Source organism: Pseudochaenichthys georgianus, chromosome 8, assembly GCF_902827115.2.
Source record: "Pseudochaenichthys georgianus chromosome 8, fPseGeo1.2, whole genome shotgun sequence".
Taxonomy (NCBI): domain Eukaryota; kingdom Metazoa; phylum Chordata; class Actinopteri; order Perciformes; family Channichthyidae; genus Pseudochaenichthys; species Pseudochaenichthys georgianus.
The window spans coordinates 17,363,319-17,387,726 of record NC_047510.2 but is presented as its reverse complement, the minus strand read 5'-3'; the positions used below and the strand labels follow the sequence as shown (position 1 = coordinate 17,387,726).

Sequence of the window (24,408 nt, the reverse complement as noted above, 5' to 3'; positions counted from 1 at the left end):
TTAAAATTAGCAAACGGAGCTTTGCACATAGTAGAAGCTGCATCGGTTATATCACATTCTGTAATATAGCCACGAACATCACGAACCAAAAATAAAGTCAGTGATTGGCTGCTGCGCCTCTCTGCAGGCCGATGGAGGTGGACAGAGCGGGTGGGGAGACAGTGTCCAGTGGTCAAACAAGCATCTATGTCCCGAATGTCCTTATTAGTCCAAGTGGGACTGCAAAACCTGCAGCATGGTCCCTCAGATATCAGGTTTACTTCATTCCAAGACTCCTGTGTCTATTTCTGATCTCCTGTAAGGTGATACACCGCCCCGCCATTCTGTCTCGATCACTTTTGCCATCAGTTCATCCCTGACCATCCTCGCTCTCCCTCCATCCCTCTCTCTCTTTTCTATCCCCATCCAAACTTGAGGCTGTGGCTAAAGTTAGATTGGCCAGCAGAGGGGTATATAAGCCCCCGGTGATGTTTGTATGATGCGGCATCACACAACCTTCTCCTTCTTCATCAGCCAAACCTCCACTCACACCGTCTAAAGATGGTGAGTACCAGGTCTCCCCACATCTCTGCACTCCTCTGGTGGAAATATCAAAGCCAACCTTGTGGATTAACTCTGATTTTGATGCTTTTTTTTGTAGGAGTTTAAAATAATCATTACAAAAAAGATGGGAGTATTACCAGCAATTTTTTAAGATGAAATCTTTTTGGAAATTTTTTGTGGATCTTTGGATAATTCCAGCAGTTGGCGATGCAGTTGAAAGGATGTTTGGGTTCTGATGTGTTGTTACATTTTATTTTTGCTTAATGCATGCAACCAAATGCATCTCATATTGGTAATCGGATGTTAACTAACCTGAGGATTGCACATTAACTTGTGCCGGCTGCAAAAGCAATACCTCCCAAACTGGGGGTTAAGACCTCTCCATGGTTAACAAGCTCGATCTGAGGGGTCAGTGATGTGGACATGAAGAAGGAAAATATTAATTTGCAAGACAAAACTAATTTCTCTTATCCTTGTTCTTTGAAGTTGAATCCTTTTGGGCATCAAACAATTATTCAAATTTAACAATGAAAATTAAAGAAGTTCATTGGAGACAAACTCTCTTTTTGGTGGATATCTGCAGGTATCGCTTAGTGCTAAGGGCTAGCATTAATGTGAGTTTGACCTAAAATGTACCTGACTTTCTTGACGATGTTCTCATGTGTTTATCCTCCAGGCACCAAAGAAGGCAAAGAGGAGGCAGGCAGCAGGAGACAGCGGTTCTTCCAATGTGTTCTCCATGTTTGAGCAGAGCCAGATTCAGGAGTACAAAGAGGTAAAGTTTGTCCGGCAACACAGCAATACTTTCCATATGGGAGCGCCTTTATTCTACTCTATCAGCATCATTCATGGCAGGCATTCGAGACTTCTGTGTAACTTCTAATTCATTGATAGTTAGATGTTTAGAGACTCAGATTCTGAATTAAAGTTATGTTTGTTTCAGTCGGTTACCAAAATACATTACGATGTATACAGTTGGATTATGCAGCTCTTGTATCCATTTCCGCAGCAGTTGCTGTTTTGCTGCTCCCCCTCATCTCCCCTGACAATTTAATAAGCTTGAGAATGTCATTAGGAGGAGCTTGGACATTTCTGCCGCCGTCTGAAGCTCTCTACACTGTGTTCACCTTTGACCCACCGCCCAGCTGTCAGTCAGACATCTTCTTAAGGCTGAGGCCAGACAGAACAACTGGATCTCATTACACACATTGTAGTGTAGAACAGATCATGTGAAGGAAAAAGCACATGTGCTCATTTCCATTATTACTTTTGGATGTGATTTGCTGAGCAGAGAAAGAAAAAGGAGATAGTGTGAGGCGTCAAGGGTGTGTGTTGAAATTCAGTAAGGTCAGGGAGATGGGATTTTATTTAGGATGCATTGCCAAGAGACAGGATAATGATGGTGCTAGTGCTTTTAATGCATGGTCAAAGCATTATGTGCTGTGAGTAGAGGAAACATGCCTCCTGTGATAAGGGACATGGGCTCCTTGAGTGGCACTTTGGGAATGCTTGACATGATGATTAGGGAGATCTTAGCACATCGCATAGATGTAAAGATAGCAGCCGGGGGGAGATGTGTTTTGTATCTGTCTGTGTGTGTGTGTGTGGTGAGTGTGTGCATGTGTGTGTGTGAGAGAGAGAGAGAAATAGGAAGGCAGGGGGTGAGTTCAAGTTTTATCTTAAATTTCATGGACGTAAGTTGCCTAGGGTGAGGAGATCCGACAGCTGTTCCCTAATGATACTTTCCTAATGTAACAGCCCCTCCTCACCCCCCTCGCAAGGCAACTACAGTTACATCTGACTTTTCGGGTGCAGCCTTTTTCTTGCACAATATCCTCTAACAACATTAGTAAAGATACTCACCTGCTGCCTATTTAAGGTGATGACAGGGGCCCCCCTAAAGGGTAACACGGTATCATACTGTCGATCAGTGCAGTCCACCTGTCACAAATGCTTCCTTCAGGAAAAAAAAACGAAGTCTTCTTGTTTCCTTTTTAGGCGTTCACAATCATTGACCAGAACAGAGACGGTATCATCAGCAAAGATGATTTGAGGGACGTTCTGGCCTCATTGGGTGAGTGCCGCTGTGAAAGATCTTCTGTGGAAAATCATGAGTGACTTTGGCCTCTTGTACTAATCCGACATATTGGGGGCTTTTTAGGTCAGATCAACACCAAACCTGAGGAGCTGGACGCCATGATCAAGGAGGCCAGCGGCCCCATCAACTTCACCGTCTTCCTCACCATGTTCGGAGAGAAGCTGAAGGGTGGGCGTCTAATTTGAATCAACTGTCTCTCCCACATTGTTGGATGTTTTGTTTTGCAATTCTTTAATGATAGTAATCCAATAATATACAAATATGTCACCTTGGGCTGTTCTGTACAATAAGTATTTGTATTACTCATAAATCTATACTTTCACTTCTGAAGGAGTTTTACTGATAAAGGCATAATAAATATTTGTATTGCTACATTAACCAAGTTTTGAATACTTCGTCCATGGCTGTCAGTCTTTGCAAAGGTTAACCGGCCTCTCTCTCTCTCTCTTGTCCTCACTAGGTGCTGACCCCGAGGACGTTATTATCACTGCCTTCAAGGTTCTGGACCCCGAGGGTACCGGAAGCATTAAGAAGGAATTGTGAGCATTGTTTTTGTAAATAATTGTAATGTTCACCATGCATGTCCAGATAGGATCAATTCAAATGTTGACTCCCATAATCTGTTTCTCCCACTCCAGCCTTGAGGAGCTCCTGACCACCCAGTGCGACAGGTTCACCAAGGATGAGGTAAAATCACAATACAGATACAGTATCTTATTACATAGATATAATGTTTTCCATCTCATTTCCTCTATGCTGTAATACTGGTCATCAGTTTTGATAGTTTATTGCGAGTTCTCAAGTGTTGTGTGTATTGGCAATGGAGATATCTAACTTCTCTCAGATGGCCCTTGGCTTGTGTTGCTCAAATTGTAAAAATAAATACATTTTTAAATTAAGTATGATTTTTGTAAAAAAGATTATTAGTTGTCCAATCGCTAAAGTTTCACCTCAGCTAACAATTTTAAGTATGATTCCTTGTGAGTGTGACTTTTTTTCTTGTATGTTTAAAAGTCAGAGGATAGGTTGAACAATTGACCAAAAACATGTCAAAATGTCAGTAAGATAGTACATATGTTGCCATGCTGACTTTCCAACCCTCATTTTCTCCCTCAGATCAAGAACATGTGGGCCGCCTTCCCCCCAGATGTTGCTGGCAACGTAGACTACAAGAATATCTGCTATGTCATCACACACGGAGAGGAGAAGGAGGAGTAAAGAGAACGCTAGAAGCCCATGAAAATACAGCAATCCCTATGCTATTCTGCCTCCCTTTCCTCCTCTTCCTCCTCACCATCCCTTTGTGTTAACCCATGTGCTCAGCCGCTCAAGACTTGTCACACTGACACATGAGAGTGCTGATGCACATGGGGTGTCTGTGTCTGCTTATGGGGAAAGGGGGTGATTTCCAATAAAAGATTATTCTTTAACATCATTTCCATCCACAAGCTTTTCTCAATAATCTTTCCTTGCAACCATCTTCTGTCTTCTCACCTCCACATCTCTGTCTGCCCCGTCACTTCTGCCTCTGAGGTGTTTGTGGTAATAAGGTGTGTCCCTATCCTTCCTGCAGTATCTGTGAAGAAGACAGGCTAACTACTGGGATAAGGCACACACTAAATATGGGGACCTCATTCCACATTTTGAAGATGTCCTCTAGGGTGGAAAAGGTGAGAAGAGGGAGAACATTAGGAAGGGGGAAAAGTTGCGTCCTTAAAGTGATGACAACTTTTTCCTTGGAAAGTGAAAAAAATAAAAACATAGAAAAACATAAGACTGAAGTAGAGGAGGAAAAGGGTCGAAAGAAAACATAACGGTCTTCGATTTCTTTACCTCCGCTACTTCCTGCAACTATTAAATCCCCTTTTTCCCTCCCTTAAGCTTCCTAGCCTTTCCTCTGTAATGAATAAAAGGGTCAAACTGTGAATAAAATCTCAATTATTTTGTACAATAGTGTGTCTGTTCAGTAAATGTGGAGTAAAAGTGACCTCTCTAGCTTTACATCGGCATGTATAAATAGAAGTAGACAGTTCAATCTAATCCCAACAGATCAACACTATGTTCCTTTATGCACTGAGAGCAAATAACCAATACCAAACCACTTTTATAGCAGTGTCCATTGATGGGCACTGGCTACAAATAAATGCTATATACAAATCTAGCCAAAGAAATGTATCCAAGTATATGATTAAGCTTTATTGATTCATCACAACTATTACTAATTCATCACTGAAACTGATCCTCCGAATTTGAAACTTCAAGAAAGAACAAAAACACCATGATGATTTAATATATTATGGTTTATTACTCATCACCAATGTCATTATCATCATCAATTAAATACATCAGTTGTAGATCTGAAGGAATGAATTCAATTAGCTATGATTTTATTTCACTTCTGCCACAGAGTGACCATGTAAACTTAAAAACACAAAAGACAGAACGGCATGGGGAGAAAAAACTGCTGTAACGCTTTCTTCAAATATTTTCATCAGTTTGGGTAGTCATTCCTAATCAACAACAACCAAGAATGACAATTTCATGATCAATGCAGAAATGTATAAGGACCTGATAGAAATGTATTTCTTGGTTCGTCATTCATATTGCAGCTCTAAGTGCTGATTTCCACGAGTTAGCGAGATCATTCATTGGATCATCACGGCATCATCAAAGCATGAGCTGCGATGACGTATTGCTCAGAACATATTGAAGTCCATGAGCATGAACATGTGCTCAGAAATACCTACCGAGACATAATTCATGTTTCCCCATGGCAACAAACTGATCATCCGGATCAGAAGTGAAGTCAGTGCTGCTGTCACACACACACACACACACACACACCATCAGCCTCATGATGGAGTGTGGTTTGCATAGATGTGTTCAGGTTATCCTCACTAACACTACACTAATCTATAATGCACTGGCATCAAAACATAAGAGGGGGAGTGTGTTCCAATTATATATTTCAATGACAGCCACGTGAAGACCTGAAATAAGTGAAAAACAATTAATATGAAGGACAAGTTGGCTACAATTACACGAAAGTCCCTCTAATCCTTAACTACAAAAACAGTACAGTTAAAGAGCATCAACGTTTTTTTGCCATCAAATGGTGTTTACACTCACTACCTGACACTATTCACCGTATACTGATAGGGGTCAGTGCAGTTTAATGTATGCATAAATATGTTACAGTACGGAACACTGAGTGTAAATAGGTTAGGGAGTTAGCCCATAAGTTATCATGAATGTTACAACACAATTTGGTGAGAAAGACACACTTAAGATCTCCAATTAAAGAACTGTTCAAAGCTCATACATCACCTCTTAGTAAATTATACAGTACGATTAAGACCTTTAACTCCCAAAGAATCTGCGTGAATAACTCCTCTCACCGTTTGTTCTGTCTGAGGCCCATTTTCCACTCAAGTCTTTTTAATACGGCACTTCAGTAAACAGGAGACTCGTGAACCTTCAGTTGACCAAACCAAGTGACGGTTAACTTAAATAATCGCAAAGACATGCATGGAGTTTGTTGTATAAAAGCAGAGGACTTAGCGTGCAAAAAAAGGGAAATCAAAATAATTAAACACTTAATTTATCCCCTGCAAATAGAAGTGTAGTCGGGCATCGTTCCAGTCAACCAGGTGTCTATAGAAGATCTATAGGTCTATAGAAAAATAGTCAGATCAAAAATAATAATAATAATTCATAATATACTATTTGATTAAATTAACCACTTTGTACATAAATACATAAGAGCCCGAAGGTCAAAGGTCAGAGGTTCATGCTACATTGGCACACCTGGCACCTCCAGTCCAGTGGCTTCCTATATCGAGGCGCAGTTTCTAACTCTGAAAGCGCCCCGGAGACTTCTACTAACGGAGTGGTCGACTTCAGTGGTACTTTGTGACAAAACCACAAGTGCAAAAATCCTCCTTCATTCTTTAAGATACTTGAAATCACATTCTAATGGGTTAGTGAACTTAAGTTCCCACCCATGCTGACATTTGGCTGGATGAAATATGTAGGACTTTGTTCGTCAAAAGCAGAGATAATACTAATTGTGATGGACATGTACTCTGCAGGACTCGTGCATGGTCGCTGCTGGGTATTGAATGTTGTCACGCAACCAGTTTATCAATAAAGTTGCGGCCCGCTTTTTGCAGAAAACTACCTAGGACACAAGAAAATGTTATTGACATAAAAGAAATGAAATGCTCCCTATGTGTACTTTTGTCAGAGACAAAACACACACAAATCACTAAAAACACCCCATCAAGGTGTTTGGTTGTATTCTTAATTTCTCCCTCTTCTTTCTCTCCATTTCCTCCTTCTACTGTAAGAAGAATTTGGGGGGGACCAATCAGGAATGAGTGGTCTTCAGAGAAAAGAAGCAGCTAGAGAGAGATTGAAAACCGGGAAGCCACACAGAACACTAACACATCTCACTACACTACTAAGGCACACACTCACTCACAACATTTAACATGACAATAAATACATCCTCAACAACATTACTAGCATTTCTGCATTCAGTGCCGGTTTGTGACCAATGGTTTTCTTTTGTCACATCCAGATAACCTGTCTACAGGTGAGACATGGGGGGGCATGGAGGCTGCTAACAGGATCCTATGGACTAGACTTATTATTTACATACTCTATGGCACCAAATCCATTTCTGCAATCCTTCAACAATCCATCGAGTCCATCCAAACACTGCCACCTATCTGACTAAAAGAATACAAACGACAAAGAATACAAAACTAAAAGAGAGAAAAGACTTATCTGGGTTTCAGTCCATGCTCCAGTTGAAAAAGGAAATGTGTCCCCTCGTACTAAAACTTGGTGAAACAAGAAAAGCATTGCGCAAAGGGCTAGAAACCCCTGAGGTGCTTTTAAAACCATGATCCAGTTTCCCCGCCATAGTCCTGGGACTACATGCAGTCTTTGAAAGGATGCGTTTTAAAAGGAAGCCATTCCATTTTCTTTTTTATGAATCACTCTTTCTGTTTCCGGGGTCTTTGTTCATCTGACCTGTTTATTTGTTTAGCGTCTCTTTTCATTATCCAAGAATGACGGGGCTGAAAACTAGGCCTCTCTTGCTGCTGCGCCTCCGTTTCTGTCCTCAGCCTCTCCTCCCCCTTTGTCTTTTTTCTTCCCCCCTTTCTTCTTCTCTTTTTCTAGCCTCTCTTTCTCCTTCCTCAACCTCTCTTTGTCAGCCTTTTCCTTTTCCTTCCTTTCCTTCATTTTTTTCTTGTCATCTTCTTTTTCCTTCTTCTTGTCATCTTTGCTCTTCCTCTTCTTCTTGACCTCTTCCTCTCCAGTCGTGGCATCAGACGCTGGCGACGCCTCCTTGTTTGAGTCTTGAATGAGCATCAGAGTGGAGTTGTTAGCAGTGGGAGAGGGGAGAGTAGGAGTGATTTGCTCAGAGACGATCTTAGGGGCGGGGGATAGAGTGTTGGGGGGGGGTGCTGTGCTTTGTGTCGGGGCTGAAGCAGCAGGCTGCTCGTGTGCTGGGGGGTCTTCTGGGGCCTGAGCCGGCCCCTGTGATGAGCCTTCTGCCCCCCTCACTAAGAGGCTCCGGACTTGGGGTGCCGGAGCCCTCTGACCGGCCCCTGGAGGAATAGGCGGTTTGTGGCTGGGGCCTCGTTCAGGGCTCGATGTTACTACAGGTCGAGAGTCCACTCCCGACGGCCCCGAGAAGGAGCCCTTCTTGGCTTGGGAGTGAAAAGGAGCCTTGGACCTGCGGAAGCCCGGGAGAGAGAGGAGGCTGGAGGAGGCCCTGAGGGGGCCCGGGGGGGGGATCTGGCTCCCCAGGAAAGAGAAGCTGCCCCCCGAGCTAATGGAGACGGCGCGGCGTTTGTGCTCGTAGAGGGCTCTCGTACCGTGGAGGCGGCGGGCCGGCTGGTGGGTCAGCTCCCCCCTCGACTCTCTCCACTTCCTCACCTGGATGTTGCTCTCCCTCTCTATGAGCGACTCCGTCACCGGGAGGATTATAATCTGGTTAGAACAGACAAGAAGAGACCAAGGTTACTGTTGTAAAATAAATCTGAATCTAAAACGGAAATGAGCAGTGAAAATATTGCCAGGTTTAAAACAAAATATACTCTTATTAAAATAACTAACATTCCTTCACTTTTAGTTTTTTTGGTTATTATATATCACTACCAAAATTAGGAGACATCATTCATTTCTGTCAACTCTCCTGACATCTACAGTTGTGGAAATATATCTGTATATATAGCTACATACTGAGACATCATACCTGGCTCTAACAAAAACAAACTAAATACATAACAACCCAAATGTAACATTCCTAAAAAGTGGAAACTAAACTAAAACTAGATGCTGAAAACCAATTTAAACTAAACTAAAATAAAATGTAAAAGCTATTTTAACCTTGGACGAGACAGACGGGGGAAGATATAAATACTCGACTGGGTACTACAGGACTTAGTGACTCACAACTCGTGTTTCTGAGTAAAAACAGACGCACATTTCTCTTCATAGTCTGTGAGGCTGAGAGAAAGAGACCCACCTCCTGTACCAATATCTCCTCTCTGATGGCGTCAGGTGCGATGTTTCTGAGACGCTCCATAGTTTCATACATGCCCTGTAGTTCTCGAAGTTTATCCACAGAGCCCAGCATCTGTTTCAGCAGAACCAAGCCCACACGAAACACTATCTTCACCCCTACAAACAGAGATGTATGTCAGGATTTGGTCAAACTACAGAGCAAACATGCAGTGAAAGAAGCTGAGTTACACAAGCATGGTTTCTATTTATTTACATTTCACATAAAATGTTCACATAAAAACCACATGCACCTTTTGCAGATTGATAGCAGTGTTGTAATCAATGTATAGCCATTTGATTCTATTACTCAAATGTAACAACGTAAACTAAGACAGGAAGTAGCATGAGTTCTAGCTTACAGTCTGTATGGATATGAATAGTACCTTCACAGAAGAACATATCCCACACACGCAGTACACTGGCCCATGGCAAGGTGCGGGAGAAGATGCACATGAACCACTCAGTCATGTAGAGAATCGGGTCGATCTTGAACTTCTTGAGATGACGGTACGCCATCGGACACGTACGTCTCAACAGGGAGAAGAAGATCTCACCATCCAGCTGAATCGCTTCCTAAAAACACAGAGGTGATAAGTCAGGAAAGCTGAGAGAGATGACACAAAGTGTTGTCAGATCATCTCTCACCAGTCCAGCGCTGTAGTAGCCAGGGAGGTACTTCTCACATATCTGGACCAGGCACCAAAAAGCTTGCTGTGAACAGAAACAAAAGTAAAAGTAGTTGATTATTCATAAATAGGTATACAAATGTTTTGGGTGTATATTTACATTTACATTGAGAAACATGCTGCGTTAACAACTTTTTACAGAGGAGTACAGATGGCCGATAGAGAGCTTGAATCACATGGTGTAATGACCTGAAGCTCAACATCAGCTGGAACAGTGAAGTTAACCTTCTGGGTAGAAAATATAATATAGTCACTTCATCGGTTGACCTGTGTGTTAGATTGTGTCATAATAAGCATTTTAATTTTTGAGTTATAGCAAAAAACATCACCATATACATTATAGCTAATCTTTGTGGATATTTGTGTAATTATGAAAGAAATTCCCTCTCGCTGTTCCTAAGATAATATATTATATAGGGGAGCCAAACTGAAGGTTAAATATAGAGCCTTTCCATCCTTCTGTTGAATAGAAAGTGTGATAACACTTTGAGTAGATACAGTCACACTGCGTTTGCTGCTACCAGGCATCAACTATAGCAATGGTCACAGTGTTGTTTAAAAATAACACACACTGTTAGTCGAGTATCACTAGATAAGAACAAAACCCCCTCACACTGACAACCATCGACTCATACCCCATTTATATAAGGGACTGAATGAAGTCACATTTCAAACCGTCAGAATAAGGACGGGTATGGTCACCTTGCTGTAAACAGGCCGGCCAAGCAAAGCCCCTGTAACTCGAGTCCGGTCTGAATCATACTCTTCATGTATGCAGGACACCTTGTCCATTGTTTTAAAGTCTGTTTAGTGAAGTGGCAGCAGTGTTAACAGCCTGCTACTATTTTTAACTAGTTCTTCATTTCGCTTTCTCACGAGGCTTCTCTTTTTGGTATACATACAGTGAGGAAAACAGAGAGAGTTTACATCTTAACAAAAACCTACCATGATCATGTCATCTAAAGAAAAAACATAGAAAACCTTTATGCAACTAAAGCATTTATCCTGTTTGTCATTAAATGATCGTTGTAGCCTTTATTTAACCAGGTGAAAGCCCCTTGAGATCAAAAGATCTCTTTTTCAAGGGTGACCTGCAGGACATTAGTTACACATGTAACATAAAACCAACAGAACAACAATAAGGATGACATACAACATAATGTACAGGGTACAGTTTACAAAACTCTATTTACAGTGACAGGTACCATGAGTATCAAACAGCATGTCACCCAGCCGAGTTTTAAAATGATGCAGGGTAACCAAAGTGCTCAGTTTTAAACATGTTTGCAGACTGTTCCAATTTAGTGGAGCTGCACAACTAAAAGCTTTCTTCCCTAAGACAGTCCTAGCACTTGGCACATTTCATAAAACAACATCACGAGATCTCAGGCAATACGTATTTTCAATTCGTCGCGAGATCAGAGAGCAGATATAAAAAGGTAGTTTACCCAACATGGCTTTATAAATGAACATGTACCAATGACTGAGCCTCCGTACAGTTAGTGAAGGCAGACCTGCCCTGGCATACAGGATACAGTGATGAGTAAGTGCTTTACAGTTAGTAACAAATCTCAGAGCACTGTGATACGCAGCATCTAACTTTTCCAGGCAATGGGCACGTGCATTCATATACATCAAATCACCATAGTCCAGCACTAGTGTTGCACGGTGTACCGATACTTGAAAGGTACCGCGATACCCTGCCGTTAAAAACGGTACGATTCCTCCGTTTCATTAGTATCGGTACTTTAAGAATGACGGGGAAAAGTACTCCCGTGAAAAAGTGCCGTTTTAATAAGAGCCGTGTGTGTTCAGCGCTCTGCTTCCACTCCCTGCACTGCAGCCGTGCCTGCAGTCCCGCTCCTCTCAAGCTGCAAGCACGTTCTAAGTCCCTCCCCTCTCTCGTGCACGCGGCCACGCGCTAGCTGCCAGAGCATGTGAGAAAACGAGAAGCATGGCTGCAAGTGGGAGTGCAAGTGGGAGTGCAACTGCCGCTGCGCCTCGGCTTGTTGACAAAAAAGATGCCAGAAGTCTGTGAACGGGCCGTTCAGGTGTTCAGAGCAGAGCTCCCTGTCGGAGCGGCAGAGCGTGATGTGCACTGAAAAGTTTTTCTGTCGCAATATTATCGTTGAGCAAACTTAACTAGCAAACTAGCATCACGATCTGCTAACGTTAGCTTTAGCCTTCGTTTTCTATTAGTTTTTTTCATAGGCTATAAACGGAGGTGGTATAAGTATATATCTTGTACTTGAGTAAAAGTAGAAGTACCAGAATGTAGGAACAATCCTGCAATCAAAATGTTCCTCAAATAAAAGTACAAAAGTATTATCATCAAAATATAGTTAAAGTAGCGACAGTAAAAGTAGAAGCACCAGAGTGTAGGAATACTCTGTTACAGTAAAAGTACTGCATTCAAAATGTTCCTCAAGTAAAAGTATTAAAGTAGCGACAGTAAAAGTATTCATTGTGCAGATTGGTCCATTTCAGAATAATATATATTATATGTTTTATAATGATTGATCATGAAAGTGTTCTCAAAGCTGGTGAAGGTGCAGCTAGTCTGAAGTACTTTGTAGACTGCAGGGTAGCTGGTGGATTTACTCCAGGTGGAACTAAAGTCTGATTTAACACTTGGTTATATTTCACATCATTCATCCAGATCTGTAGAGTAACTAAAGGGGTTAAATACATGTAGTGGAGGAAAAGTACACCATGTACCTCTGAACTGTAGTGGAGTAGAAGTACAAAGTAGCAAAAGAAACATTGAAATACTTAAATAAAGTACAAGTATCTCAAAATTGTACCCAAGTAGTACTTGAGTTTATGAACTTAGTTACACCAGTGGCTATAAAGATAGAAAGACTAAGCCTTGCACAGAGGCATGAAAATACATTTTCAAAATGCTCATCAGTGCTGCCAAAATGTTAAACTCACTGCTACACAGTTAAAATAAATGCTTTTATATATATTTATATTAGATGTGACTCTTTGGCGTTTCTGTTCTTAGTAACACTGCTGCTTTAGTTGTTCTGACTGCTAAAATCATCTCTTATTCCTCATTTTAAAGCCGATATTCCGTGTTCGAAAAAGAATCGGAATCGCAATTCTTGACTTGGTATCGGTATCGAAACCAAAATGTTGGTATCGTGACAACACTATCCAGCACAGTGACTAGCCTTTTCCTGGCTTCAAATGAGAAACAGGACTTGTTCCTGTAGAAGAACCCTAGCCTAACCCTCAGCTTTTTAAGCAGATTAGTGACCTGAAGTTTAAAAGTAAGACAATCATCAAGCCAGATACCAAGGTATTTTTAACAGGCAACAACTTCAAGTTTTGTTCCTTGCGTAGTTACAATATCAAAAACAGGCTCTGGTGTCTTTTTCGCTTTTGAAAAGAGCATTACCTTGGTTTTATCCACATTTAAAAGAAGCTTTAATTCAGAGAGCTGAGTCTGAATAATGTTAAAAACAGCCTGTAATTTAACAACAGCCTCTTTAATGGAGGGACCTGCACAGTACATCACAGTATCATCCGCATAAAAATGTAAAGTAGCTTCATCCACATTATCACCTACACTGTTAATATATATGGAGAATAAAAGTGGTCCTAAAACAGAACCTTGTGGCACACTATTAGAAATGTTTCACCACTCAGAAGACAGTCCATCAAAATGAACACATTGGGACCTTTCAGAGAGGTAGTTCACAAACTACCCCACTGCAAGGCTGGATATGCCAATACTGAGTAGCCTCTGCTTTAAGATGCGATGATCAACGGTGTCAAACGCTTTGGAAAGGTCAATAAACAGAGCTGCACAACTCTGCTTATTATCTAAAATACTAGTAATGTCATTTACCACTTTCATTGTGGCAGTGATGGTGCTGTCTTTCTTTCTGAATCCTGACTGATGTTTAGACAGGATGTAATTTGTACATAAAAACTCCTTTACCTGGTCACTCGCAAGTCGTTCGAGCACCTTAGCCAGAACTGACAATTTAGAGATTGGCCTATAGTTATTTAAAATAGTTGCCTCCCCTCCTTTCAGTAAAGGCAAGACATAAGCAGACTTCCATACTTTTGGAATTGTATTTGTGCTGAGGGAGAGGTTAAAAAGAGAAGTAAGAGGTGGAGCAATAAAATCTGCAGCTATCTTTAAAAAGAAAGGTTCTAAGTTGTCCGGGCCAGCCGGTTTCCTAGGATCTAGCTTAGATAAGGCTTCATGAACAACATCAACAGTAAAAGGAGTAAAACTGAAAGGGTTTTCCAGACCACATTGTTCAGAGTCACGGATTGGGGTGTTCACAGAAGCAGCACAAAATGCTCATTAAAGCAATTTAGCATAGTAGCCCTGTCCGATATAGTGCCAGATGCTGTGGTAAGGCACGGAGGTAGCTCATTACGGATCTCACTGGTTGATATCGATTGTATTGCTTTCCAAAATTTCCTAGGATTATTTAGGTTTTCTGTGGTAACTGACAAATAGTACTTCGACTTTGCACTTTTGACATTTGAAGTGAAGCTATTCCTTAGCTGCCTAAAATGCAGCCACTCTATCTCTGAGCCTGATTTCCTAGCCTTTGCCCAGGCCTTGTTTCTCTCATGAAGGAGACTAGACAGCTCAGCAGAAAACCAAGGATTGTCTCGTCCCTTTACTCTAAATTTACGCAGGGGTGCATGTCTATCAATGATCTCCATAAAACCAAGATAAAAAATAAGACCATGCGGTTTCCACATCAGCACACAGATCGATTTTACCCCAATCAAACCCAAACAGATCATGCACAAAACCCTGCTCCACAAAATGTTTTTTGTCTCTCTTAATGATAATGCGAGGTTTAACCTTTTGGACCTTAGTGTCCCTAATTGTGGCTACAACACAGTGATCGCTCAGATCATTTGCAAATACTCCCACAGATGAATATTTATGGGGAACATTAGTTAAAATGAGATCAATTAGGGAGGATTTATTAGGGGACTTAATATTTGGGCGAGTAGGACTGTCCACAATCTGAGTAACATTCAATGAGATACAAAGGTTTTTAAAATCCTCTGACACTGCAGTTAACCAGTCCCAGTTAAAATCTCCAAGTAGCACTATTTCCTTGTAGTCTAGTTGTGATAAAAGATTTGCTAGTGAAGACAAGGAGTCTTTTACAGCTGAGGGGGGTCTGTAGCGGCCCACCACCATGACCTGTTGACCCTTTGCCACTTCTATATTTATGGCTACAAATTCAAATTGCTTACTGATCGATTTGGAAACTAATGTGGTTACACTGAACCTATTCTTAACATAAATGGCAACGCCACCACCTCAGCAAGGACAGCTACATCAGCATTTTACATCTATTTATGTAGGCTTGCTTTTGTCCTCACTATTGAGTATCTGGTGCTCCTTTTAAATGTAGCTTTGATTGTGTTTTAAGTTGTTATGAGTGTGTTCAAATGTGTCATGGCTTCCTTTTGTGTTAAATAATCTCAATCTGACTGTTCAATCATCGTTACAGAATTCAACCTGACTATATTAACATGCACAACATTCAGTGGCAGCGCCAGGGTATGGCTGGGGTAGGCTACAGCCATACCAAGAAATGGCTTAGCCCCACCATGAAAAATGATGTTAAAGTAAGCAAAATAAAGTCCGCCAACTCGCGCGGAGTAAATTGCACAGACAGCCTTTAGTAAGATTGATTTCAGTAGCCACTTCTCTGGAAATACCGAAGACTAGAAACGGTTTTGAAAACTTTTGTCACGTAGTGATCGTCTTCTCAATAGAACATCTTTGATAATGTCTTCTGGCCAATCAGAATCACGATAACGGCGTGGTGTTGTTGCAGGAAGTCCCGACGGAGAATACTTTTGCTGTAGTACATCTCTATACAACATTACGTGAAATGAGACCCCACGGTTTGATGATTGATAGGTGTGTGGGCTGTCTTTCATGTTGACACACAGAACAATGGGGGCTATCCACCCTTATCCACAATGTAAAGTAATTCACAGCCTCTTCTCTCTGTGAGGAGCAACAGGTTCAGCTTTCAGAACAAAGTAACAAAAAACTAAAATGGCATTCATTTTTTTAAACATGTCGTGTAGTAATGGATGTATTTATTTTTCTTCTCAAGAGAGTACCAGAATGTGTATTTTATGTTAGTATTTCAAAAAATCTCCGGGGGGAGAATCCCCCCAGACCCCCCTGCAGGGGTTGGGTTTTCAGCATGCCAACTCTTTCACTTGTGGAGAAATTGCAGGATTGGCTCCAGGTCGCCCTTTTTATTTACTACAAGACAAATGTGCCTTTTTATTTCATACAGTTCAATTTGGATTGAGACAGGGAAATAATCTAAACCTCATGCATGGCGTTTCACTGTCAAGGGGAGCGTGTATGTAATTACGTACATTGCAAATACTGACTTGAGCCCCACCGCTGTATGGGTTATCCCTACCATAGATTACCCAACACAAATACTCTGGCGCCGCCACTGACAACATTTGAGTGGAATATGAATGTGCATGGAAACATAGTCACTCTTCTCCTTCCCCACCTAAAGACACTGTGCACCCCCCTGACTCAGCAGCCCCTTACCTCAGCCGGCATATGCATGAGCAGCACGGCAGCCACTGGAGCCTGAGCCTGGCAGTAGCCCTCCTCAGGTCGGTAGATGGTGTACGCCTTCAGGATCCGGTACAGATCCTGTTGCCTGCACAATCAGACAACAGAGTTATCCATTGGCCAAATAATGTGCTGTTACATGTCACTTTTCATACGCAAATAGTTTATTTGCAAATACAGATAAAAAAGGCATTCTTGCAAGTGTTTGTCTGATTGATTGATCCTTCCTGAGAGACATGATAATACATGATAATAGATCATGTCATGAAACGTATTCTCATAAATAACAAGGAGAACAGAGGGATAGACTAACTATTAGACTGACTCCGTTCTCAATGTTTAAAATGTGTTTTGATCTTTGTCAGCCTTTTCCTTTTCCTTCCTTTCCTTCATTTTTTTTCTTGTCATCTTCTTTTTCCTTCTTCTTGTCATCTTTGCTCTTCCTCTTCTTCTTGACCTCTTCCTCTCCAGTCGTGGCATCAGACGCTGGCGACGCCTCCTTGTTTGAGTCTTGAATGAGCGTCAGAGTGGAGTTGTTCGCAGTGGGAGAGGGGAGAGTAGGAGTGATTTGCTCAGAGACGATCTTAGCGGCGGGGGATAGAGTGTTGGGGGGGGGGGGGTGCTGTGCTTTGTGTCGGGGCTGAAGCAGCAGGCTGCTCGTGTGCTGGGGGGTCTTCTGGGGCCTGAGCTGGCCCCTGTGATGAGCATTTAAAAACCTGTGTCTTGAATGGTCCTATACAAATCCCATCCTGATTATTATAATGAAGAATATTTATAGGGAACCATGGGCATTACATGGAGTTCGCAATGGGTGCAGCACATTTCACAGTTGATTGTGATTTATAAAAAGGGAGACCTACGTAGGACATGCGCACTGTGAAAACAGTGTACCTTCAGGCCCAATCCCAAACCACGCCCTACACACTACCCCTACACACTACCCCTCCATTTGTGCGTTCACACGGAGGGTCCGCAATATTAAGTGCTGTTCCAAACCAACGAGTGTGGAGGGGGAGTGGGCTATCAAGCCCTCAAACAGCGAGTCTGCAGCGGTGCAGACTTGAGACCGGTCTCTACCTGACCGGAGTCACGCTGTGTGTGTCCGTCAGGAAACACGCTGTTTACAAGTAGTTCCAGCAAACATCCACTGATAAACTCATGATAACCTCACATTGTTTTTACTTCATCGTACCTGTGTTTAGTCTAGAAAAAGGTAAATGTGTGCATTTTATTATAAAGTTGTGTATATTTACAGACTGTTGCAAAAACTAAGAAGCTTATAAACATCAGGTTTAAAACTAAAAGAGCTTTACAAAAAAGTAACACAATTAAAGATGTTTGGAGTTTTATTTGAGTTATTAATTTAAATGTTTGGTCTAAGAGATGCTGATTTGAAACCGTTGTTACACAGTTACGACATTTCGAGGCCGTCCCAAAGCTTGCTGCTGTATTTACTCCCTCCATCTGACAGGAGGGAGCCTCGTTGAGCTGCGAGTGTCACTCCACGGAGTTCACTCCGTCACGGAGGGGGAGTGTGTAGGGGTAGGGTGTAGGGCGTGGTTTGGGATTGGGCCTAAGTCTGCTAATGGCCATTAGCAGAATGGCTACATTTGAATTTGAAGTTTATGATTAGTGTGTACATTACATTTTACTTTGTCAATCATTCATGTTTACTGTGATGTAAAACAGACTGTATATTGTTTTTACCCGTGTCCACCACGAGCAGCAAACATCTCGTGGAAGGGAAACTGTCTGTGGAGATCCTTCTCTATGATGTCCAGCCATTTAGCTTCTCCTGGCTCTCTCTCCAGCTCCTGCAATTACAAAAACATTCAATACAAGATTACCAAAACAATCTCATTTACTCATGGAGTCTGTTTTCAGATTGCCCTTCCAATTGGATAAGACTGTAAAACCCTGTATGAGACCACGTTTAAGAGTATTTTACAGGCAAAACAAACAATACTAAACAGACTGCTTCAGACCCCCCCCCCAACCACACACACCAACCAACGTGGACCAAAGGCAGGCAGGATTACCGCTCCTGATAAGAGGCTTACAGTTCACCAGGTCTGCGCCTACGCCCCTTTAGCACCCCTGAAGCTCACATTGGCCTACTCAGCTCCGCACTTTGAGACTTTTTATCTTCTAAACCAGGATGAAAATAAAATAACACAAATAACTGAGTTGATTTGAGACACAAGGGATTCAAATATAGGTTCATATTTCCATGTGTGGCTGACTTGCTACTAAAGCATTTTCAGATCTATGAGAGGCTTAAAAAGGAGGAACATTACCAAATGCATGATGGATTTACTTTGCGAACACAGCGGCACAGGCTGTAAACAGCATGCAGGTCTATGTAGATGAGTTGCAGTGTGAGTGATTAAGACATAAAGTTTGCAATTTCTAACACATGTAAATCCAAAGTAAACCATAGAGAAACCTTAAGAACAAGGTTTAACAAAAATATGGTATAAATTAAATGTTATAAAGTAAATGTTTTGTTTGAATGTACCGATTACATTTATTTTCCATGCAAGAAACGTTGCAAAAATATCTGTATGCTTTCAATGGCAGTTCTACAAGCTAGGAAATGGGAGTTGAATTTCATCTATGAACTGTAGCGACGACTGAGTGAATATATGAGAGCATCTTAGAGTTCATGTATTTAGTTTTATCCTTTATCCTCCGTGTAAAAGTTAAAATGACAACAACATGGTCACAGATACCTCGAATTTCCCAGGGTTGGCGTCCAGGAGCTCTTGGCTGTTGGACAGAAGCTGCCAGGCTTTGGATCTGAGAGAAGAGGGAATCCCCTTCCTGCAGCGCAGCTTCACCTTTAACACACAAAAACACTGTATCAGCTCTAGCATTATGTTTAGGCGTGCAACAACTAATCGACTTAATCGATTCAAATCGATGACCAAATTGGTTGCCAACTAATTCAGTCGTCGATTCGTTGGTGACGTCATCACGTGTGTTTTATGCGCCGTTAAGCTCCAACGTTATTGGTCTTTTTATCGGTACTGGTGGAGACATTTAAAAAATATATGTCATGTATTATTGCTACATAAGCATTATATCGCAGTCTTAGTGTCGCCGACTCGTTTCTAAAATGCAAAAAGACAAACAAATGCGTCTGATGTATTTTTGATCTTTCCAATCCAGACGAGATCTCTCTCTCCCCCGTCTGTGTGCGAGGGGGCGGGACAGTTTACACACACACGCTCTGCTACATGCAGCAACACACGGCGGGGATGGCGGAGAGCAGCACTCCAAGGTGTGGTTAAATGTTACCCGTCTCGATGTGGACAATGCTCGTCCATCCATCTTTGTCTTCATTGTTAGTTTCCACATGCCTAAAACAACCTCAAGCTAAATAAGAGCGTTTGAGAAATTGTGCAAGGCATAATAGTCCGAATAGTCGATTAATCATTTCATTAATCGATAGATTAATCGATTATCAAATTAGTCGTTTGTTGCAGCCCTAATTATGTTATGTATAACCAAACCAATTATGTATAAAAACATATCCAAAGACCAGGGTTGTACCGAATGTTTTCAAATGAAACTTAAAATGTCTGTCAACGTATTGATGTTATCAAACTAAAGAAAAAAGAAAACCCTCAATTTGAAAGGCTCAATGCCAACAAAAAAATGATTGAAGCAGAACGTGAATTTGGGAAAATATAACTATCAATCTATTTTCATTCAGTTCAATTGGACTTTTGGACCCTTTGTAAATGTCTGGATCACACAAGTCAGAAACAGCCTTCCCACTGAAATCTTATTCTACAAATAGTATTAAACATTATAGTGTCAGTGTAACCTAATCTTTTCCTGCAACTTCAGGAAATACCAGGTTTTAAATGAAAGAACAGACATGAAAAAAAAAACAGGATGCACATAATTTCAATATCGATTGATAATCTAAATGTCACTGTTACGAACAAAGCTTTAAAGTATTTTGTTACAGCGCTACAAGGCTGACATGCATACCTTCTGGAAGCGATGTTTGACCCATTTGTCCCAGTGGTAAAACATATCCAGCCATTTGACTTCCCGCTGTCTGGCAACTTCAACTCGAACATCCTTTTCACTAGAATAGTGAGTAACACAAAAATGACCTCATTATTGACAGAATTAGGACAGTCATTTTCCTTCCACACTCCTAAATATTGCACTCTGAAACATTAACTTTGATCTAATGATACAAAATACCACAATCTTTCTTTTACATACATCTCTGTAGTGTACAACATTCAGCTAAATAGTTCAGATATAGAACATCCTACTGATGTTGAATCAATATATTTTCAATTATTCAACAGCGGAAGAGCAATTAGCTTGAGAGAAAAAGTAGAAGCAAATGGGACCGAAAAGAGGAAGAGAGCAGATGGGCGTGAGAGGCGACACCACAGAGACACACAGTCAGTACATATTGAGTCACTGAAATGCTCTCAGCATTATCTGAGTCAGGCCAATGAGAGATAAAGGAAGGACAGATATGTTTAGAGCAGCAGAGAAGGAGAGGAAGACAGGAAAGGGGCAGAGAAGAGAGGAAATCTCTTTGGGGCAGATGGAGGACAGTTAATAAGATGTTCGGCAAAGTGACAGATTGAAAGGAAGATAGGCAGGATTTACATTTATCTGTGCAAAGCAATTATTTGGTCATAATCGAATAATATCTTGCATTGCAAAAAGTGAACTTTCTGCATCATGGCTAAAACAATTCCTCAAGAAACTAAGCAAAAGTCTTGACTATTGTTTCATGATTTAATTAATAAGTATCAACTCTGAATTCGAAGACATCATTACAGTTTAATCAGTTAAAATGATTGCTTTCTTAGGTGAAGCCCATAAGACGAGACATTTTGTGTAAATATTATATTTGTTTCTCTTTGTTATATTTCTTTCTAAAAACATTTGTATTTCTTATCAGTTTACTTGATTCATTGATGGAATAATGTATTAAATACTTGATTATTTAATATAATTGATAAAGTTAAAAGAAGAGGTGTCTCTCTTTCCTCTCAGCCATCTTTATTTCTAAATATCTCAGACCTATCTGTGATCAATACTTTGCATATAGACAGGAGTTTAATGCTTACCCGCTTTCACTGTACTGATTTCCACCTAGGAATCCATATTTATCAGTGCGTCTGACAGACATGCCGTTGACCTCAGAGTCTGAGCCCACAGAGCTGCCGTCCTCTCCCAGTCCAGATAGAGACTCCAACGTCCCCGACATTATGCTGGCTGACTCCAGGTAGCTCAGGGTGTCAGGGGCCGGCCGGGGCTTGGGCAGCGGGAAGGGAAAATCTGGCTCCAGTATTAGTGGGACACCAGGGCTGGGGGGTTCGGCTCTGGTGGGGGTGCTTGGTAGTTCTGCTTTAGTTGCTTCACTGGGAGTTGCAGGCTTTGGGGAGAGAGGAGGAGGAGGCAGACTTTGAGGGATTTCTTCTTGTTGAAGTGGCTGAAGTTTCTCCTCTACGGCTGCCGTGCTGTCGATGGATGCTGCAGCAGCAGGCATGGCATTGGAAGCTGCAGCGATCTGGGGTTGGCTCGCTGTAAATGTACCATCATCCATGACAGGATTTGGATTGTGGGTGACATGCACATTGGGGTAGAGATTAGGACCAGGATTAAGATCAGGAGAGGGCGATGCCTGTGGCCCTTCACTTGGAGCTGATGATGGCTCCCTCGGCGGAGCTGATGATGGCTCCCTCGGCGGAGCTGATGATGGCTCCCTCGGCGGAGCTGATGATGGCTCGCTCGGCGGAGCTGATGATGGCTCGCTCGGCGGAGCTGATGATGGCTCGCTCGGCGGTGCCGGGGTCACTGTTTCAGTATTCAAGCGTTCTGCAGCTGGTGGGTCACTTGTCTCCTGCTTCATAACATCTGGTACAGTCTCTGCATCTTTCCCTGGTGATTCCTCTCTCTGTGGAGAAGCCTCATGTACCAATAACGAGAGGGGGGTGTCAGCAGTGAGTTTTGTAGGACTCAAGGGTGGGTGGGGGGTCAAGGGTGAACCCCCTGACTGAGCTGCAGGAGTGTTTCCAGTCAAAGCTTTGTCATTGTAGAGGGAAGACATGGGTGAGGGCTTCTCCATGGCAGACTCTGGAACAGGGTGGTTGATAGCCTGTTGTGCTGATGAGGATGGAGGGACGGATGGAGCTACATGAGGATCCCCCAACGCGGGGGGTGATGGGGATAGCGTGGAGAGTTCGGCCATGGTTCCGCTCTGATCTCTCCTTTACAAACGAAAAAGAAGATGATGGAGCTTAGCTTTCTTTTTGCCAAATAACAACTGTGTGTTACGTCATGACTCTTGCCATTAGTTCAATACAAATAAACGCAGCTTTGATCATGTATATATGTTGTTGTTTTTTGTGGATAGAGACGCAAATATTCTCAGCAACAATTCATGAAGTTTATCACAAAAGATGACCAAATGTTTATGAAATTCAGATATGCCAATTTCTGTAATGCATAAGCAGAAATAAATTTGAGTCAGAGAATTGGATTGGAGAAGCAGCTACATAACTTAAGTTTGAAACAATAGATTTTTTGGGAGAACGCATATAACAAACAATCTTTATAACTTTAAATCCCCAGTCAGCCTTAACTTACGTACGTGTAACTTCACATCATGTGGTATTTATTTGTTGTTACTGAAAAAGGTTTCCATGAATACATGTTTCAAGTTGCTACATTTCATGTTTTGCTGAACAGAAGAGAATATCAAACATTTAAATGATAGCATAGCATACAAAAGCCATTTATTTTTCAAGAGAGAACATAACCCCGGTTAAGCACTTTGATTTAGTCAGTCAAGAGCGACAGGAAACCATTACAGTAGAAATAACGGTGTAATCGACCGATGTAACGGTGCACTGGCATTTAACTAACGTTGTCAACAAAGCATTCCGACAACCATAGTTATCCGGTATTCTGCTGATGAGGCAGGTTGCTGTCTGTAGTTCCAAACTATCAATTTCATGCTAGCAGCTCATTTGTTGTCATATGCTCATATCCTCCCCTGAGGCCTCCCTCGGAGCGACTCAACTTCCCGATTCAGCACACAGGAGCAATGGTTTACTAATCGCTAATAGTCAACACCCTCCCTCCCCGCCAGGCCCTGGCCGAACAGCGTCCTCGGCCTTGTCCACCCCGCTGCCCTGGTCAACTTCAGCTCCGCTAGTCAACTCACCCAACACCGGCGTGTCACTGTGATCCGTCCGCCTGGACAGCCAGGGGGTTCCTATCCGTTAGTTCCCCCCGCCACAGCTCCGGTCACGCAACCTGCCCCGTGAAATGAAAACACGAAAAACTAAAGGGGCAGGAGCCGCGGCACAGGGCGAGGACCTGGAAGAACAAACGTCCTGCAATCGGCGAGCTAGCTGGCTAAATTAGCAGCTAGCTTAGTTTAGCAATATGTACTATTAGCATTAGCGCCGATAGTGTTTCAGTTAGCATAAATAGCTAGCTGAGTGTTTCGGTTACCTCGGTTAGACACGCACTCTTTTTGCGACCATTCTCTCTTAATTCAAATAACCATTCTAAGTTATAGTGTTCATTCTGAAACAAAAGGGAATTTCTTTGTTAAATGTATCCAAGCACAGCGACAGGGCTACATCCAACACCAGCCTGCATTTCCTACTGACAGCTACGTGCGTGTTCTCGTCAATGTCGTCGGGCACACGCACGTACGGAGCCTCCCTTCCACAGCAGAAGACGCTTTATTACACTAACAATGCATTATGCATTTTACACAGTTTAGAAAGTAAATTATTGCACTAATTCAGTACTGTACTTAACAACACATACTTTACTCGAGTATTTCTATTTTGTGATACTTTGTAGTTAACTCTACTACAGTTCAC

At 42.0% G+C, this 24,408-nt stretch overlaps 2 protein-coding genes across 3 annotated transcripts; one reads left to right on the top strand and one right to left on the bottom strand.

Annotated features, from left to right (window-relative positions):
• The first annotated feature begins 434 nt into the window (after positions 1-434).
• On the top strand, positions 435-4,076 carry mylpfa (myosin light chain, phosphorylatable, fast skeletal muscle a). The gene is made up of 7 exons (XM_034089608.2): positions 435-543; positions 1,220-1,318; positions 2,542-2,617; positions 2,705-2,809; positions 3,102-3,180; positions 3,280-3,328; positions 3,758-4,076. Exons 1-7 carry the CDS (start codon positions 541-543, stop codon positions 3,857-3,859), a joined length of 513 nt encoding a protein of 170 aa, XP_033945499.1. The 5' UTR covers positions 435-540; the 3' UTR covers positions 3,860-4,076.
• An 846-nt stretch (positions 4,077-4,922) lies between these two features.
• On the bottom strand, positions 4,923-24,214 carry tbc1d10b (TBC1 domain family, member 10b). Of its 2 annotated transcripts, none has more exons than XM_034088916.2 (10): positions 23,736-24,214; positions 21,634-22,776; positions 20,522-20,621; positions 19,252-19,359; positions 18,227-18,333; positions 16,493-16,607; positions 9,869-9,934; positions 9,607-9,796; positions 9,186-9,340; positions 4,923-8,647 (listed from the first exon to the last, which is right to left on the bottom strand). In XM_034088916.2, the coding sequence occupies exons 2-10, from the start codon at positions 22,755-22,757 to the stop codon at positions 7,736-7,738; spliced, it is 2,877 nt and encodes a 958-aa protein (XP_033944807.1). In that variant the 5' UTR covers positions 22,758-22,776; positions 23,736-24,214; the 3' UTR covers positions 4,923-7,735. The 2 variants fall into 2 exon arrangements, with proteins under 2 accessions (XP_033944807.1, XP_033944808.1); XM_034088917.2 differs by lacking the exon at positions 23,736-24,214 and adding an exon at positions 23,435-23,621.
• Positions 24,215-24,408: the final 194 nt, after the last annotated feature.

What these genes read in the sequence shown, in the direction of transcription:
- mylpfa (XM_034089608.2), top strand. An exon ending in GGACGTTCTGGCCTCATTGG is followed by an intron (nt 2,618 to 2,704) that starts GTGAGTGCCGCT and finishes GGGGCTTTTTAG; the next exon opens with GTCAGATCAACACCAAACCT. An exon ending in GGAAGCATTAAGAAGGAATT is followed by an intron (nt 3,181 to 3,279) that starts GTGAGCATTGTT and finishes CTCCCACTCCAG; the next exon opens with CCTTGAGGAGCTCCTGACCA.
- tbc1d10b (XM_034088916.2), bottom strand. Translation starts at nt 22,757, where the DNA reads ATGGCCGAACTCTCCACGCTATCCCCATCACCCCCCGCGTTGGGGGAT. An exon ending in AATCAGTACAGTGAAAGCGG is followed by an intron (nt 20,622 to 21,633) that starts GTAAGCATTAAA and finishes TCACTATTCTAG; the next exon opens with TGAAAAGGATGTTCGAGTTG. An exon ending in TCAAACATCGCTTCCAGAAG is followed by an intron (nt 19,360 to 20,521) that starts GTATGCATGTCA and finishes TGTGTGTTAAAG; the next exon opens with GTGAAGCTGCGCTGCAGGAA.